This window comes from Phyllostomus hastatus, unplaced genomic scaffold, assembly GCF_019186645.2.
Source record: "Phyllostomus hastatus isolate PE091 unplaced genomic scaffold, TTU_PhHast_1.1 phas_scaffold_755, whole genome shotgun sequence".
NCBI classification, from domain to species: Eukaryota; Metazoa; Chordata; class Mammalia; order Chiroptera; family Phyllostomidae; genus Phyllostomus; species Phyllostomus hastatus.
In genome coordinates this window covers 12296949-12316406 of record NW_025334039.1, presented here as the reverse complement: position 1 = coordinate 12316406, position 19458 = coordinate 12296949, and the positions used below count along the sequence as shown (strand labels likewise).

Here is a 19458-nt window from a genome sequence, read left to right as displayed (position 1 = left end):
ACACACTCATGTAACTTTTATTACATTATATTGTTATAATTGTTCTGTTTTATTATTAGTTATTGTTGTTAATCTCTTACCATGCCTAACCTACAAATTAAACTTTATCATAGGTATGTATAAGAAAAACAGAGTATACCTAGGGCTTGGTACTCTGTGTGGTTTCAGACATGCATTGGGGGACTTGGGACATATCATCTATAGATAAAAGTGGGGGCTTCTACGTTTATACCATAGAAATCGGCACATGTTAAAACCAGTGACCTTGACCACGCCTGCCCAGAGAGCTCGGTAAGTGTTTCCCCGCCCCTGGTGGGTGAGAGCACGGAGAAGGGGAGCTGAGCACAAAGGCCAGGTGGGACCGGTTACAAGATCTGTCCCACGGCTGGGGTGAGGTCCATCCCGAAGGTGTTACGTGATTTCTGCCACGGGCATTAAAGGGCTATGAGTCAGCGAGGGGCCAGAGATGACTGTGTCTGTGCCAGAGTCTGTATCTGCCACCTCTGGTATAGAAACTGATTTCCCACCACTCCCCAACTTGCTCGCTTTGCTCCAGCCACACCAACCTCCTCTCTGTTCCTGCAAAATGCCAAGCATGTTTCCATCTCAGGGCCTTTTTGCTTGTCCTTCCTCTTTCCTGGAGACCTTCTCCAGGTACCCCTCACTTCCCCAGAGCCTCAGCTCAAACGTCCCGTCCTCAGACAGGCCTCCCAGCCCCGCTGTGTGAGGCAGGCTCCCCCACCACTCTCCATCCCTTTCTCTTGTGCTTTGCTCAGCTACCGAGTACTGAGTCACATGTTTGTGTCTTTGTTGTCTGTATTCCCACTACACTGGCAGCCCCAGGAGGGCAGGCATTTTGTTGGACTGCTTTGGCAGCACCTAGAACAAGGCCTAGCACAGAGCAAACACTGAATCAGCATTTGTTAACGAGTGAGAGAATGGGTCACCCACAGCAGTCCTAATCCATCGGAGGTGGCTTGCTGGAGAGTGATGCTGACATGGGTCCCGAGGCTCCATCCAAGGGCTTTGGGGAGGAATGCTGCAAGCGTGGGAAGTGGCAGCAGAGTGGCACTTGCTCCATAGTAGCCACACCTGATCTGGGTCCTCAGTAGTCCCTTTAGTTAGCAAAACACATGTTGGAAGAGTCTAATTGTAGCTAGAATGGGGCTTGGTTGTGTATAAGGGTTCATGGCCCTTTGGAAGTTCACATTTTCCATCCACCTGTCCGCCCGTCCATCCATCATCCATCCATCCATGACCATTTATTGCGTACCACTGCGTGTGAGATGCTCTGCTTGAGGGCTGGTGACTCAGTGGTGACAGCAGCAGGCCCTGGCTTCATGTGGCTTCGGCGTGTTGAGGATTCAGCAGTCAGAGGTTAGCTGGTTATGAGCTGGGACGCACCCACTGAAGAAAAAGAACGGAGTGGACAAAGAGCCAACCGGAGGGAACTGGTTTAGGTGGCAGCAGGGGCAGGGTGAAGAAAGGCACCGTCTGAGCTGAGGCCGGAGGGCTGGGGGGCGAGAGTTGTCCAGAGGAGAGAAGGCCCTGCCCTGCAGCCCCAGGTAGGGAAGCCCTGGCCTGGGCAGGAGCAGAGAGGAGGTCGGTGTGCGTGCGGCAGAGACACCACAGGCAGAGGCGGCTGGGGCTGGGGGGAGGCAGGAGGCACAGCTTGTAGGGGCCCAGTCAGCCATGTAAATAGTTTGGATTTTATCCCATGTTTTAAAGCCAACAAACATTCATTCCTGTGTAGAAGACTTACGGAAACAAAATTAAAAACCATAAATGAGTGCAGAGTTAGACATCACAGAGTGTGTATTTTGTAACTACCTTAGTGTCTACATTCTGCAGTGCTGCAGACAGGAAACTGACCTGTGGGCACAGGTAGGGATGAAGACACTGATCAGCCCCTGTTCTTGGTGTGTGCAGTCTGCCTTCAGGCTCTAGAACGCAGCTGATCTTAGCAGCACTTGGTGCTGTTTGCCTTTAATTGGTGAATAGCTTTACACTCACTCTCAAGGGTCAGTGTGCTTGTGCGTGGAGCTAACAGGTCTGGTCCTGTGCTTGCAAGTGTGCGTGAGTCCCTCCCTTTGCCCTCTCAGGCCGAAGTGGGGACGACAGTGGATGAATTCTGCTGTGTCTTTAGCTTCTCTTCTTTATAACTTCTTTAGTCCACAGACTTCCAACCCTGTCCAGCCAGTGGCTCGTGGGGCCACCTGCTACACTAGTGACTTCTCTGTGCATATGAGCCTTTTGATATTAAAGGTGAGTAGGTGGGTGTGATGATAATCTTCAGCTTCTCAAAATGAGGGAGATTGACCCTCAGGCATCCAGTGATTGGAGGAGCAGAGGAAAGCACAAATAAATTCAAAGAGACAGATAATCCGAATTAATGCCTATTGGGCTGTGGGGTGTCAGCAGCACACCTGTGCACCGCTGGGCTCACTCTCTGTGTCTTTCAGCCTGCCTGTGTTCTTCCTGCTGACTTTTCCTACCAAACGGAGACAGAGACCCTCTTAGGTCACCAGAGCTAGGTGACTCATGGGTAATCAAGATTATATTGCTTATATGCCATGTTGTTACACCTCTTTCTTGATCTTCGCGGTCATCGGGCATGTTAGTAAAACTTTCTGTGCCTCAGTTTCTTTTTCTGTAAAATGAGGACAGTAACATGTATATGTCCCTGTAGGCTTGGTTCCTTGCATCCCAGACAGGGACATGATTCCAATGTAGGAAAAAAAACCAAATCAGTCCTCAGACCACACTGCTGTGCCCCTCTGGAGGGGAGAGACAGAGCGAGACAAGGGGAAAAAAGAAGTAAGAAGAGAAGGAATCTCAGTAAACCTCTTAGACTGTGACAATGAGGCCAAAGTGAGCTTTTATGAGAACCACATTTGAGCCCTGGAATAAAAAATAAGAGCAACATACTTTAAAAATTATTTATGATTTTAAGCACATGAAAGGCGTATCGTGTACCCAGGGAGGGCATAATGGGGAACAGCTGGCTAACATGTGTCTTGCCATTTCTGAGGATGTTCATAATTCTCTGATGTCCAAGAATAACAGTAATAACGATGCCGCTGCTGATTGTATTAATAATAATAAAGAGGATCGGGGGCCTTTCCTGGATCCTGCTGAACACGAGAGGAGAGCGCAGGCTGCTGGGTTTGGTGGGGGCCGAAAGGGAGCTCTGGTCTGCTTCCTTCTCAGGGGACCATGGAGAGCCCTTCTAAGTTTCAAAGGTTTAAGGAAAAGGTCTGGATGGGGAGTCAGGAAACGTGGGTTCCAGGCCTGGTTTCACCATGAACTCTGGTAATTACCTCGCCCCTCCAAGTCTCAGTGTTCCCATCTGTGAAATAGCAGTGCTAATGCTACTTGACAGGCACACCTTGCAGCGTTTTTGTGGGCCCCGATGAAATGGTGCCCGTGGAAGGGCTGGATACATTGCAAAGTGTTCTGTCTATGGAAGGCAGCGTCGTCGTCTTTGTACTTCTCCTGCACTTGGTACACTCAGCCACCAAGCTCAGCGCCAGGCATGTAGGCAGTGATGAGAAATGTTCGTGCTGTGAATGAAGGTGTCTTTTTCATGAAATGGTTCAAGCTGTAGAGTGTTAGACATGGACAATGCTTTAAGAGCCTTTGAGTCCAGTCCTCTCTGTTATGGTTTGTTAGGTTGGTCTGCAGCAGCGCTCAGTCTCAGGCTAATTCCCCCCACTGCTGAATGAGTCCTCTACCCACTGCCTTGGCAATAATGAGAATTTCCATTCTCGCTGGTGGGAATAGGTGCTATTCCCAATCCTTTCAGTCGTGGGCAGTTTTCTTAGGCCCATGCTGCCAAATTCTCAGGGGGACCCTCTGCAAATCTCTTGGGTTCTTTGTGAAGTTCTTTCTCTCAGGCACGCTGTCCTATGAACTATAGTTGCTTTGGTTTCCCCAGACTTATAGTTTATCTCTGCAGCTCAGGGAGTTTGGGGGCCTCCACCCATTTCCCTTTCCTGCATCGTGGCCCAGAACCTCTCTCAAGGCAGTGAGCTGGAGCGATCACAGACTCACCTTGTTTGTTTCCATCTCCCAGGAACTCCTGCTGTCTGGTAGGAGGAAAACTGTTGTCCTAGTCTGTTCAGGCTGCTATAAGACTATACCATAAACTTGGTAGCTTATAAACAACAGATATTTTTTTTCTCACAATTCTGGAAGCAGGAAGTCTGAGACCAGGGTGCCATCATGGTCAGGTGAGGGCTCTCTGCCCAGTTCATACCTGGTGCCTTCTTGCTGTGTCTTCATGTGGTAGAAGGGGCTAGGGAGTTCTGTGGGGTATTTATTTATTTATTTATTTATTTTTATAATTCTATGTCTTTATTTTTAAATATTTTATTTATTTTTAGAGAGGGGGAAGGGAGGGAGAAAGAGGGGAGGTGAAATATCACTGTGTGGTTGCCTCTTGCACACCCTCTGCTGGGGACATGGCCTGCAACCCAGATATGTGCCCTGACTGGGAATCAAACTGGCAATGCTTTGGTTCACAGACCTGTGCTCAATCCATTGAGCTACACCAGCCAGGGCTAGTGGGATCTTTTTTATAACAGCGCTAATCCCATTCGTGAGGGCCCCACTCTCATGACCTAATTACCTTCCAAAGATGTTACTTCCTAATACCATCACTATGGGGATTGGAATTTCAATATATAAATTTTGGGGGAAGGGGGCACAAACATTTAAATCACAGAAACCATCATCTCACATTTTTTGTCTGAATGTTTTGGTTGTTTCAGGTATGGTAAATCTGGTCCCTGTTTCTCCATCATAGCAGGAACTGTGGAAAGTGAGAGTTCCCCAGTTCTCTCTTTAGAAATGACAGACCCAAGAGGGAGAGTGACTTGCCCAAAGTCACACAGCTAGTTTGTATCAACGAGGGCCAGGACCCAGGTTGTTCAATCAATAGATGTTATTGTGTTCCTAGCACACAGACTATGGTCCTTGCTCTCTCTATAAATCCATATCCTGTTGGGGAGACAGATGGGTGGACTGAGAATAAGAGAAGAACGTGACAAACTTTATGACACAGGTACTCTTTCACAGGGTACTAAGGAAGCATGACAGGGAGTGAGCAGCTAAGCAAGGTTTCCTGGAAAAGCTGATGCTTGAACCTAGTGGTGAAGGAAAAAGAGTAACCCAGGCAGCAAAGGAGGGAGAAGTTCTAGGAATAGATGCAGCAGGTGCAAAGGTATGGAGGTAGGAAGCAGGTCCATTGTCCTCCAAGCTTAGTGTCCATGGTATGGTGCCACAGGGCTATCCACCCATGTTTTATTGTGCATGTGTGTCTGAATCCATCTCCCCAAAGTCCTGAAGTCTGGGAAATCTCTTTCCAACATGAGTCTGCCATGGTATTTGAGCCTGGGCATGTTTATGCAGGGCTTTAGTCATGGCTGGGGAGCAAATGTTACCTTGAGGTATGTGGTGGGATGCTGGTGTGCTGCTCCTTCTGTGTTTTTTCCTGAGGGCAGACAGTATTACTCTCAGTGATTTGGAGCACCCTGTATCAAGAAACACTCAAAACTTGAGCTGGCCCCACTCCTGGTCTCTCTAAACCACACTGTCTGTCCCTTGCAAGGTGACTAGGCGCTGTGGCTCTGTGTTGGTGTACCTCATCCCTGCCCCCAGGGGCACTGGGATTGTCTCAGTCCCTGTGCCCAAGAAGCTGTTGCTGATGGTCACCAGTGGAGATTGCTACACCTCACCTGGGGCTGTACTGCCACCCTGGGCAACTTTACCAAGGCCGCCTTTGATGCCACGTCTAAGACCTACAGCTTCTCCCCTGACCTCTGGAAAGAGACCGTGTTCACCAAGTCTCCCTATCAGGAATCCACTGACCATCTTGTAAAGACTCACACCAGAGTTTCTGTGCAGATGACCCAGGCTCCAGCTGTGGCCCCCTCAAAATTTTATATAAAAAATAAAGTGAATTCTAATAATAATAAAAAGAAAAAGTCAAAGATTGTGCCTGTCCCATTCCTGGTCCCTCTAAAGACATATGGCAGGTGCCCATGCAGTGTGGCCTATTTCTCTAGGGAGCTCTTCCAGATATGCTACCAAGATGAAGGTCAAGAACTTCTGAGAGGTTCTTAACTACCCTTCTTCCAGAACAAGGCCCTGAGACAATTACTGGATTATTAATGTACACCAACTGAGTACAGGCATTCTTGGCCTCTGCCAGGGCTGGGCTGCTAAGAGCCCTTGCAGTTGATGAGGACAGGAAGGGAAGCCTTGCAGCCAGACAGAGGCTTTAGGCTTTTTGTCTCCAGCCTGGTTTATTGTTATCAAGGTCTGTTACCTTATGGATATTCTGTCCCCAGCCTGGGCTCCTCCAGTGGCAGTGACTGCTATCATTCAATGCTGGTTCCCCAGAGATTTATCATTCATTCATTCATTCATTCATTCATTCAAAGCCAGGGAACAGTTGGGACAATATCCTGCCTTCATGGAGATTATGCTTTGGTAAGGCAGCTGGACATTAATCAAATAATCACTCAAATAAATGTAAAATTATGACTGATAAGGGCTATGATGAAGAGGCATTTGGGCCCATGAAATACAATGTGGAGACTTCTACAGAGTCCCAAGGGCTGAATTAAGAACTTTGGTTTTTATCGTAAGAGCAATGGGAAATTGTTGAAGACCCTTCCCAGAGAGGTGAGACATGCTCAGATTTTTGCTTCAGAAACATCAGCCTCACTCCAATATGGGGAATGAATTAGAGGTGGACAAGAGTAGGGTTGTCAGATAGAATACAGATGCCTAGTTACATTCAAATTTTGGATAAACAATGAATAGTTTTTTCATATAAATATGTCCCAAATATTGAACATATTTATACTTAAAATTATTGTTGTTCTTGTATAAGTATATATATATATTTATCCTCACCTGAGGACATGTCCATTGATTTTAGACAGAGAGGAACAGAAAGAGGTGGGGAGAGAGAGAGAGAGAGAGAGAGAGAGAGAGAGAGAGAGAGAGAGAGAAAGAGAGAGAGAGAGAGAGAGAGAGAGAGAGAGAATGATTCAACATTGGCTATTGGCCATGGATCAATCCCACAACCTTTGGGTGTACAAGACGATGCTCTAAGCAATTGAGCCACCTAGCCAGGGCTCTAAGTATAATTTTTAAGTATAAGTATGTCCCAAATATTGCATAGGATATACTTACACTAAAAAATTATTTTTTGATTATATGAAATTCAAATTTAACTGGCCCTCTTGTATTTTTATTTGTTAGTTCTGGCACCCCTCAGCAAGAGAAGATACGAGAAGGCCAGTTCTTGCTGTAGTTGAAGGTTCTTTAGATTAGGAAACCAGCGGTGGATATGGAGAGATGAAGACAAAGAAGAAAAACCCTTGGCCAGTCTGAGTCTGTCATTCCAAGGCATCTGGCAGACGGAGTTCATCAGCTTCCCTTCTGCTCTGAAACCTTAATTTCCATGCATATGCCATTAAAAACACATGATTATGGGTATATTAACACATCATTGCAGTCTCAGTGCAGGGCTTGTGCTTGGTCAGAACCTGCCCTAAATGACCAATGACTCATGCACTAAGATAACATCTTTTTGACCCCATCCCTGGAGGCCCAAAGGTGCCTGGAAGGTGGGCTCTTTGCATTGCAGTGACCAATGTGTGTGAAAGAGAGGTTTAGCGGAGGCAATATTATAAATTGCACACCCTTGTTTCGCCACGATAATTCATATGTTTTAGCAAATGAAGTGGGAGAATAAAGCTGTTAAAAAACCAGGCTTTGCCTGGGGGTTCAAATGCCCCAGCAGTTATTATCTGGCTTGTACTATCTGTGTGATGTTGACTGAGACACTTAACTCCTCTTGGCTTTGCAGTATGTCTTTCAGATTCATGCTAATGTGTATCAAGAGCCAGGCACAAAGGAGCTGCTTCCTAAGTGGTATGCACTCCTGGAAATAAACAGTCTCCTTGTTTCAGAAAGCTGGCTGCTGCTGCTTCTTACACAGCCCCACCCTGGGTCTGTCATTGTTTGAACTCTGTGCTGACTTCCCAGTGCCCTGTGCAGCAGGGTCTCTGTGCACAGGTCTCAGTTTGCCTTTCTGCCACAACTGTCACTACGTCCCCATCAGAACCTCGTGCTCCAAACAAACCAGGCCATTTAACCCTTCTGCAGCCCAACTTGAACTTTTCTACTTTTTTGTTTACCTGGGATGTCTTTGCCTATATCTGTTCAAGCCTTATTCATTGCAAGTATTTGTAAGGTCATGTTAATAAAAATATGATCAAGTAAGATAACATATACATAGTAAATAAGATAAATGCCCTAGGGAAATGACTCTAAACAAATTAGGATTCATGTGCAGTGTGTAATACTTGTTGGAAAAGCATATATCTGTGAACTTTTGCTAAGTGAAAAAAGCAAGTTATAGAACAAGATGTGAAATATAATCACAGTTCAGAAAGGGATTTAGCTATGCATGTATTTCTGAAAGAGTCAGGATAAAATATGCTTATTGTATTTCTTCTTTCTGGAGAGGATTGGGTTGAAAGAGAAAGAAAACTTGACATTTAGTTAATATACTTACATGGCTTGGGTTTGTCTGTTTACTGGAACTGTGTTAATTTTATAACTGAAAGTAAATCAAAACACATAGAAAAATTTATTAGAAGAAATAAACTATGGTTATGTTTCAGTTGTTAAATGGGGGTGGCTCTTTCCCTCCCCCCAACTTATCATTATTATATTATAGAACAAACTGATAACAAAAGAAGTTATCTTCCTGTTAAAATTTCCAACCGAAATGCTACTCCTTCTCTACAAAACATTTTTCTGATTCCTCAACTGGATGTGCTGTCTCCTTCTTTTGAACCCTCAAAGCGTGTTGTATGTCTTCTGTGGCTTTTATCTCTAGCTGATAAGTATTCCATTCATGTTTTACTGCCGGTGTAGATTTAAGCAACTTGAGGATATCATGATGGAGAAGAAAATCCGCTTTCAAGTCCGAAGATCTGGATGTTGGCTCTTGTTCCAATTATCTATTGCAGCATGACAAATTAGCCCAGACTAAGTAACTTAAAACGTGGTTATTTTATTCTGTAAGTTTTTGGTCAGCAACTTGAGCAGAACTGGGTTGGGTGATTCTTCTGCTCCATGTGGTGTCAACTGAGGTCACTTGGTGGTATTTGACTTGGGCTGGGCACGAGGGCAGCCGGGACGCTGGCTCAGCCTCTCCCTTTTCCTTTCCGAGGCCTCTCTGCAGACTTCCTACAGGTGACTCAGGGCTTCAAGAGACCAAGGCAGACCAAGACAGAGCTGCGCCTCTTCCTAAAGGAGGAGAGCAGCAGAGTGTCACTTCTGCTGGACTGGTCAAGCCAGCCATAGAGCCTACCCAGATGTAAGGGGGTGGAATAGAGATGTCACCTGTGAAAGGGGAATTTGGATAAAGAGAATTTGTGGCTATCAGTCTATCACAGCTTTGCTGTGAGTACCTCTGTGTCTCAGTGACTGCATCTGAAAGTTAGAACGACCGAAAGCTGTAACAAATGCAAAAGTCTTCTGTCCATGACAGAAAGCTATATGAATTATGAATACCAGGGATTATCTTGATACTAACTCTGTGCCTTACTCAAGGCAGATACTCATTAGGTGCTTTGTACTATGAAAGCACACTTATTTATCAGGCACTTCCTAAAAGGAACTCACCAAGAAGGTGATGCTACATGATCACAGAGGGGCGTGGTGTAGTTGTGGAGTGCAGACTTTGGGTTAGGTTGACACAAATTAAATCCAAAGTGTCAACCAGTAACTGTCTGTGTGATCTTTGCTGACTCATCTCACCTTTCTGAGCCTTAATTTTCTCATTATAATATGAGACTAATATTGTCTATCTAGCTGGGTTGCTGTGCGCATGGGAGCTAATTTGCATAACATGCTTTAGGACAGTGACTGTCACATAGTGGGTCTTCTGTTTCTCTTACAAAGTCATATAGAAAGTTTGGATTCCTTGCTCATTTCTTTACACTGGTCACCTCCGTTCGCACAAATAGAGGGAGTCCAGAGCCCAAGTCATTGTGAAAGCAGTTGGGAAAGGGAAGGACCCTGCTTCTTGTTTCTCCCAGTCTCCTCCTCTCCCCAGAGAGGTTCCATCCACGGGATCTGGGCCCCATGCAGCTTTGGTTGGTAAGTCACTCTCCCCTGAGTGTTGGATGTGACCTCCTTTCAAACTCGTGGCTTTGCCTTTTATAGATGTATGAGATCAAATCAGAAGGCTGCATTGCGAAGAAGTTCAATGAGATTCTGCAGAAGCTGAGCTCGCCCCTGAAGCCCAGAGTTCCAGAGCATAGTAACAACAGGATGAAAAACCTCTCCTACCCATTCTCCAGGGAGAAAATGTACCTGTGAGTATTAGAACTATGGGGTAGGGATGTGAGGAGGGATGGAAAAGAAAATCAGACGCTGCTCAGTCATAAGTAGGTGCCCTGTGCCTGGGAAAGAAGAGAGGAAGCATGCTTTCGTGATGAAGTATTTCCTGTGTCTCCTGCCCTACATGAGATTACCACAAGTACCTCCTGAATAATTGTCCAGTGGCTTATGGGAAATCTGCCATTTCAGGTTTTTTGCATGATGGTTGGAGAACTAGGGAGCAAACAGTAAACCTTGCAACTCATATACCTGTTTACCTTCTGTGGGTTTTCATTCTGTCCAGTTCCCAATCTAATAGGATTTTAACATACTGTGATAAACCAGAGAGAAGGTGAATAAAGATTCTGGATTTCTGTATTCTCAGCTGCCTACTCGTGTACTTATTGACTCTGGGGAGACCCCCTCCCCACATCCCACCCTGGATGAGAGAATAAGAGCTCTTCACAGGGATGGTCGTTTGGAAAACCTTTGGGCGGGGGAATCATGTTTGGGAAGTGGCAGGTGCAGCAGCCAAGCATTCATTCTGTTTTAGGAGCAAATGAGAAAATAAAAGACTATCGGGAATGTTGAGTGAATTAAGTAAGAGGGACAAAGGAAGGGGCATGGAAAGGCAGAGAAGATATAAGGATCTGTCTCTTTTGAGGACAGCATTCAGGGAGCTGTGTTTCTGCTGTCATTGGATAGCATCTCCTACCCATCTTTGCCATGTTAGTTAATGATTCTGTATACATATATAGGCTGTTCTTTTTGCATATCATTGAATCCCCTCCCTATGGTTCTGATATCAATTATGGTCACCAATTCCAATGTATTTGTGGGTTTTCCCACACGACCAATAAATTCTCCAACACCAGCTGGGTGTCGGCCCAATATGACACTGTCTACCTGGGTATAGCATCAAATATCCCAGGCTGAGGACTCAATCCTATAAGACTCCCCCCCCTTTAGATGCCAATTGCAAGTCCAGGTTGTTACCTGTACTTCCAATTAACTGTAAATCGGAGGTTCCCATGACCTTGGGTTTGATTAATTTGATGGAGCAACTTCCAAAACTTAGGAAACCAGTTTATTCACTAGATTGCCAGTTTATTACAAAACGTGTTAAAGGATACAAATCAACAGTCAGATGAAGAGATGCAGAGCGTGAGATCCCAAACAAAGGACCTTCTGCCCTTGTGGAGTTGGAGCCTGACAAGCAGCACATGGGAGTATTCTGGCTCCCCAACCTGGAAGCTCTCTGAGACCCCTCCTTCTGGGTTTTCATGCAGGCTTCAGTCTATAAGCATGTTTGATCAAATGGTTGGCCATTAATGATGGCTTCAACCTCCAGCCACTCTCTCCTCTGCAGAAATCAGGGGGTGGGACCAAAAGCTCCAACCCTCTATTCACAGTTGGTTCCCCGGGCAACCAGCCTCCATCCTGAGGTGCTTTCCAAAAGTCACCTCATTGACACACCCAGTGGTGGTGGGGAGGGGCTTCTTATGAGTAACAAATACCCATTTCACCTTTATGGCTGTGAAGTGATTTCAAGAACTGGGGACAAGAGACCAAATTTTATAACAAAAGATTCATCCATTGCTCTGATTGCTCAGAAATGTCTAAGGTTTTGAGAGGCATGAGCCAGAAACAGTGAAGACCAAAATACGTATTTTATAAATCACAATATTGCAACCCCTGGTGAGGTGGCCATCCAGATGTAACTACCCGGTTATTATACAGATGATACCAAGGTCCAGAGTCTGTCCAAGGATACACAGCCTTAAGTGGCTGAACCGGAACTGGCATGTTGACCTCCTGGCCTGCTGTTCTTTTTGCACTCTGTGTTTCTTCCACGCCTCCCCTTCCCTGGGCCTTCCTTCACGTCAGCCACGACATTGAACGGCCACTCCCACACAGCTCCATCCCTTCAGCTTCTGTGATTCCTGCAAGTCTTCTTGATGAACTCTTTGAACTTTCCAACCAAAATATGGTGTTCATCCTCAGAGTTTTCATAGCAACGGTCTACACATTATCACGTTCTACTTTGTATCAGCTACTTGGAAACATACCTATCTCAGTGACTGGGCTCCCGGGGGGCTGGGAGCACATCTCACACATCTGCGTATCCTCTAGCACAGTGTCCTAAGCACAGGTGTGTTATTTTTTAGTGAAAGGTAATATTTGAAGTTTAGGACAGGTATAGGCCTTGCATAATCATGAGTCTGATATCTAACTGATATGACATTATGACAACATTAAATGAAACTTAGAAAACAAAGTTATAATCCCAACACCCTGAAATTACATTCTTTTGTAGTTGTTAATAGTTTGTCCACACACAGTAATCTTCTTGACATTCTTTTATTTTTAAAACTTATCATAGTATAATATTTTTCTATTATAGTCTAAAAATTTTCTATGTATAAAGTTTCAATAGTTATTTATGGAACTTGTTTCTTCCAATGAATTTATTTTCCCTGTGATACAGTTCTATGATAAGATTTCAGATTTACTGGGTCAGAAGGAGGGTAAACATTGTGAGTGTGTGTGAGTGGCGTGTCTTACATCTTGCTATGCTGTTTTCTGAAAGTTTTCTCTGGGTCTGGGTGACAAGAGACCTCAGGACAAGGGCACTAAAATGAGTTGACTTTCTGCTTTCTTGGTGTCTCCAGGTACAACATCCAGGATAAGGACACCTTCTTTGATAATGCCACACGTAGCCGCATTGTGAGTAAACAGGTTAACCAGGGGCCCAATGAGGTGTGGTGGGCCCGGGAAGGGGTGGGGAAAGACCAAGTACCCAGTTCATCAGAACATCCCCTTGCCTGCCCTGTTACCTTCCATCATCCTTTGTTTGGAGTTGCCTAGCAACAAAAATAAATGTCCAGGAGCTTTCTAATCCCAGCAGTAAAAGAAATAGCAAACAACTGCCCTCACTCAGGGTTGAGAGGGGTGTCTTCTCATGAGAGTTCCCCACTTACACCCTCTTGGAATCAAAGAAACAGAGGCTCTCCAAGCTGGTGGGGACTTTCAGCTCACCAGGAAACTGAGGCTCTGAGTAGCAATGAGTTGAAAAATTATTCATACAGATCATTAGTGTCCGAATGAGGACTCATTGCTGGGCCACTGGGTTTCTTTCTTTCTTTCCCAAGGGAGTCCTGTGCATTTCTGTCACAGGGAATGCTAGAGATAGCCAGTTTGTCTAAGAGTAAAATGATCAACTTACTCAGTAGAAAGCCAAAAATCTTTTTGCCTGAAAAAACTTGAAGTCAAGATTTTGAATTTTGCAGAATGATGGACGCTAGGGCAAATCTGTAATATACCTTGCGTCCCTGTGGTCCCAATCAGCTAGGGTGATCAGTGTATTCTCTACCCACCTAGAGAACATTCAGAGGAGAAAAAGAGGTCCTAAGGAATGCTGGACACTCACTCATGCCACAGGGGAAACTTGGCAATGTGTTTCCATTGATCCCTAAGAAAGAACTTAAGTTTCAACAGAAGGAGGAATGAGGGTTAGATACTTAGCAGAACTTCTAAGTCAATAGGGGGATGGGAAGGATATAAAGGGCCAAGTGAGCAGAGAAAAGGACCGAACATTTCCAAGGCGTACTGGAAACAAGGCCCATTGTTTGCAGCATGGGCAAGAAGATATGAGGTCCCTTAGCCTAGTGTTTTAGAAAGGTTTAAAATGGGCATATGATTTTTTAAATCTTTTTATGGAAAAAATATAAACTTCTGTCTCTCTTTTTTGGGTTGATGCTATTATAAGCCACTTAAATCTCCCTGTGGCTTGAGTCTCCTGTCTGTGAGGGATCACAGGGTGTTGTGGAGATTACCCCCATAATTGCAGAGTGCTTGTGAAATAATAAAGTGCCATATAAATGCTGTTCATAATTATTATTGCTGTTGAATTACTGTACTGTATTATAAGTGAATGAAACATTCCTGGGCCCCTTCTGCTAGAAGTTATTTATTTACCACTCCCTCTAGGTCTGTGGCTAGAATATGGGAGTGTGAATGCTGATGGAGTAACACATCTCCCATTCATCTCTTCTAGAGGCTTCTTCCTTTGCTTCTTGCCCTTTTGCCAGTCCACCCCACACTGTGAGAAGAAGGAGGAGCCTTGAGTTTTGTCCTGGGTCTATTCTGCCCTGGGGACCTCGCCCACATCTATAAATGTCTTCCCTTTGCCCCTTCTTTGTGGGCACCTGAGCAGCCCAGCTCTTTGCCCCAGAGCCGGCTTTCCTGCTGAGCGTCTCTTCATAGCCTGGCACAGGCTTGGGACCCACGGGAGGAGAGTGGTCGGCCAGCAGGTTTATGCTGGCCCACCTGTGCCCCTGTTTTCTCTGCCAGGGGTACTCTCAGCATCCCTCCCTCCCACGTGAGGGCAGTCACCTACGAGCTGTATAGTTGGGGATTGTTGGTCCATTACCACATGCGGAGGTCATTGAGCAGCTGCCTGCTGGAGGCCCAGGATGTGCCCGGCGACGTGGAGTCTTGAGGAAGTGTCTGACACGCTCTGGTTGGGGGTGGGGCAAGATGAGGACTCAGGAGAAGAATAGTACCAATGGCCAACATGTAGGTGGCACTTTTCCAGTTTACAAGGTGCTTTCATGGTTCCCGAAAGCAGCTCTGTGGCATAGCTCCATTACAGAAGCAGCAATGAGCCCTCACAGAGCTGCTCAGGACCCCTCTGCTAAGAACCAGGGCTAGGATCGGATTGTCTGCCTGCTTTTCCTGTGCTTTCCCCAGGGTGGCACTAATCAGGGCTGGTGGAGAGGACATCCTCCTCCAGGTCTTCCTGAGGTTCCACCAGGGGAGGCAGACACCCCATCCTGTGTGACCCAGGCTCTTCCTCCCAATCCCCCCAGGGGGCGCTGTGGGGGTCTGAGTGAAAAACACTCCTTGGTGTGTTTTTCTTGCCTGCTGTAACTGCAATTTATAGCCTTTCCTTTCTTAATTTTTTCAGGGTGGGGCAAAGGGAGGACAGTGTGTATGAGGGGGTTGATTGTTTCCTCAAAGCACTCAAGTTTGAGTGGGTTTGACAAGCAGTCCATGAGTTTGGAACATGCTGGGCTCCCCCCTCCCTGTAAATGGGTCCAGTCACCTGGTTCCCTGCCTGCCCCCTACATGTGGTGAAGCATGTGGTCAAGGTCCTCACAGCCCTGCTCTCATCTGTTTTAGGTGCATGAAATCCTGAAGCGCACAGCCTGTTCTCGAGCCAACAACACGATGGGTAAGGACCCCTTCCGCCACCCGTGGGCATAGTGCTGGAGTGCTAAGGGGGCCATAGCTGTCCTTTCAACAGCTCAGTTGGTGGGCAGCAAAGAACAAAACAAACAAATGCCCCACACAGGGGAGGAGGCTGCTTTCACTTAGGCTATGGAACCCTCCCTTGCCCGCCAGGAGCAGGGGGTGCCCCATTTCTTGGTGGGGCTGGGGCTGCTCCCCAGACTGCTGTAACTTCTCCCAGACCTTCATTCCAGAAGAAAAGCATCTTAAGGCCTTTTACTATAGCCCCCTCCGTTCATGTATGAAGAAACTGACCCTCAGAGAGGGTGAGTGACTTGCGTAGGACCACACATTAGTCTCAACATGCCTCTTTTAAGTTTGGCGTTCTTGTCACCAAATCTGGCTGAATCTGTTTGCCTTTAGGTTTATGTTTATTTTTATTTTTTTTTTAAGTGAGGGTATTGGTCTCTGAAGTAGGAACCTCAGCATTTGGGAACTTCAAGCGTATGGCAGGTGGTAGAGATGCTGGCAGATTGCATAGAGACACACATAATAGCAGGGGTGAAAACATGAGCTCACATACGCAAGCACATGTCCTTTCCACAGGAATCACTTTGCAGGTTGAACTCTCTTCCCAAAGGTGCTACCATCACCCAGAATGTCTTTTGAAACCTTTGAGAGCACTTGCTTTGTAATAAACTCTGTGGTAACAAATTTGTGGTTTTTGAGGCAGCTTCAAGTTGAAAAGAGTCCAAAGTTATTTAGAGGCAAGTCTAGTGCACAAGGTAGGCAATGAAATTGAGGAATAAAAAAAGTGATGATAGCAATGATAGCTGTTATTGGAGAGGTTATCGTGGGGGCTCTTAGGCTGCCTCAGCACCCAGGGAACAGTCCCAAAGAAGGGAATCAAAGCAGGTTTTGCAGAGTGATAGCATTTTTAGAATTGTGCAGAACCCCTCAAGGGGGCGATTATGTATGACTATGTTTGCTTTGATGTGTTCATCTTGCTACTAAATTACAAATAAGACTCCAAGCATTAAAAATCAAATCTTCTATGTAATGTTATTCGCCTGGAGCATGGTGCTTATAAGTCAAGGACGTGAGTGAGTGAGGTAATTGATTAGTCTAGTTCAATTCCATGGAACGCATGGGAGCCCTCACTTTGAGCAGCCATTTGTCCTTGGTTATGAGGACAACCAGAAGAGTCAAGAGATCTTAGAATGTATTTTGTACTTTCTCATGGCCTCCATCAAAGTTTTTGAATTTACCCTCATTTCTTGACCGGATCACTCCTCAGTTCTATTAATCTGCCTTTTATCCTTTCACAGCCTCCCCAGTTTGACCAGAGCTACTCCCTCAGCTGTCATAGGTGACTTCATGCTTCTCCCATTTCATTGCCTTTTTCTTAGTCTTCATCTTCCTTAACTTTCTACATCCTTCCAAGCCTTCTTTACTGAACTTTCATCTTCTGAGAGTTGATAGCCAGGAAGGGGCTGCTGATCTACTGACCTGCTGGTGTTCTGTTTCTACCTCTGGACCATACTTTCTTTGGTTCCTCTCCCTTCTCCCACATTTTAGATGTTGTCTGCATGTTTCTTTGGCCTCCTTACTCTCTCTCTCTCTCTGTAAAGATGACTCACAACCATGTATTTTTATTTTTTGTTCCTTCCACCAATTTCAGCCCAGCATTTCCAACTATTGGACTGATACCTACACTGAGATGTTCACCAGCATCTTAAAATCAACACATCTAATATTCTATTTCTGTCTCGTTCCCTCTCTCTCCTGGACCCTCTCTCTCCACTGCTTCTCTTCCTGTCACTGTGACTACTAGCCTCTCCATTTTTGCTCATGCTGTTCCCTTTGCAGGAATGTCCTTCCTCTAACTCATTCTTGCCCATCCCCAGAGCAAACATCACTGTCCCATAGGTTCTCTTTTAATGCCCCTTTTTCTGGAACTCTCATCAAACTCAATCTCTTTCTTGCTGATTATCTGTTTCCATGGCTTTGACTCACAAGATATTCCTTGAGATGTGTTTGAATCATCCTTATGCTCCAATACAGCTAGCTGTCTGCCTTGCACATTCTGCTCAGTTGATTTGGTTCAATAAATTTATTAAACATGACTACCCAGCTAGTCTCACAGCACTAACTGTTGAGTTACTGACTTTGTGTGTCCATGGACAAATGAATTAACTTCTCTGCAACTCAGTTTCCTTTTATGTAAAGTGGGGATAATAATACCTACTTTGAAGAGTTTTTGTAAAGATTAAATAGGAAGCTGTTAGTTTGTTTGTAAACTGGAAAATCCCTAAGAACTAAGTTCATTTTGAGAGAGTTTCTAGAGTGTAGAAGGGTAATTAGAAACTCTCTGCTTTCACACTGAATTTTTTTTTCTTTTGAGGATCTGATTTTTTTTGTGATGCCTCAAAGTCAAACATCTTAAGGATTTTGCTGTTGTTGAATAGTTTCAAAAATGTATTTCTTTTTTGACATTCAGAAAATATTTCTTGAGCACCTGCTATGTGTCAAATGATGTTATAGAAACTGAGAGATGCCAAGATGAATTTGACCTAATTTCTACACTTGAGGGGCTCTTGGTTTAGCCATGCAGACAAACATATAAACTGATAATTATGAGATAATCTGGTAGGTACAATAATAGAGACACATTCAGAGTGCAAAGGGAACACAGCAAACATCACTGTCCCATAGGTTCTCTTTTAATGCCCCTTTTTCTGGAACTCTCATCAAACTCAATCTCTTTCTTGCTGATTATCTGTTTTATCTTGCTGAGGAAGAAATTAACTTCCATGTATGTGTCTAAGTATCAATGTAAATTTTTTAATATTAGTGTCATAGCCCTAGAGGAAGAAGCATGTCAATAATTCTCATCTCAATTACAAATGGGTATAAAGGAGATAAGTGATTTGTCCAGGGTCACATAATGAGTCACTGTCAGAACTGGGTCTACAGCTCAGGTTTCCTTACTCCATTCCTATTCCTACTCCCTTTGGGATGCTGTGAACCAGAAGTGGAATTAGGTTGAGTCTTTAAAGTCTGTTATTCCAGAAACAACAGTTACCTAGCCATCAATTTATAGACTCTTGAATTGGTAGGGATAGCCTACCTTCTTCTGGCATATAATGAGCCTGTGATCCTAAGACACCAATGTGCTTCTGCTAGGATTTTGGCAGGGAAAAGTTGAGAAGTGAGCTTAAGCTCTGTTTCCACCAAATTTTGTTAGATTGTGGCAAGCTATATTGTGTTAACTAGCTTCAGTGTTGTTTCACTTATAAAACAATGAAAAATTAAGAAAAAGGCTAACAGATATTATAAAGCCTTTCCCTTAGTGCTATTTAATATATTTTAAGTTAAAGCTTAAATAAGAAACTGACCGTACAATAAAATTTAAAGCCCTATTGTCTGTGTTTTAAGCATGGACATTATGAAAATTAAGTGATGAATTATTTTCTGTCTAGATTCTCAAAAGTTAATACCCAACTTCATACTCAACATCTTCATGAAGATGCCCCCCAAAAACCTCCCAAATGTGAACCAAAAGGACCATATACATTTGCCTTTGGGGACCACACAACTCCCATCTGTGCAACCCAAATTTTGATGAACACTAACTTTCAATTTCTTAAGCCAGAAATTATAACAAAGTGCTATTGACTAATCTGTGTAATTAGTCTAATCTGACAGATTCATTAATCTGTCAAGCGTCTTTAAAATTGGTACAATTTCTCTTCTCATCCACTATGCTAGCTTATATCAACTGCATTTTTCTTTTACCTGAACTACTTTCCC

The 19458-nt window shown here is 44.7% G+C and overlaps 1 protein-coding gene across 5 annotated transcripts in view; it reads left to right on the top strand.

Moving 5' to 3' along the window:
- ANO2 (anoctamin 2) overlaps positions 1-19458 on the top strand; it is a 311269-nt gene that overhangs the window by 89083 nt on the left and 202728 nt on the right. For all 5 annotated transcript variants that reach the window (XM_045826458.1, XM_045826456.1, XM_045826457.1 and 2 more), the window contains 3 exons: positions 10258-10409; positions 13086-13140; positions 15598-15649. In XM_045826458.1, coding sequence (XP_045682414.1) covers positions 10258-10409; positions 13086-13140; positions 15598-15649 — 259 coding nt within the window. The remainder of the gene's footprint in view (positions 1-10257; positions 10410-13085; positions 13141-15597; positions 15650-19458) is intronic.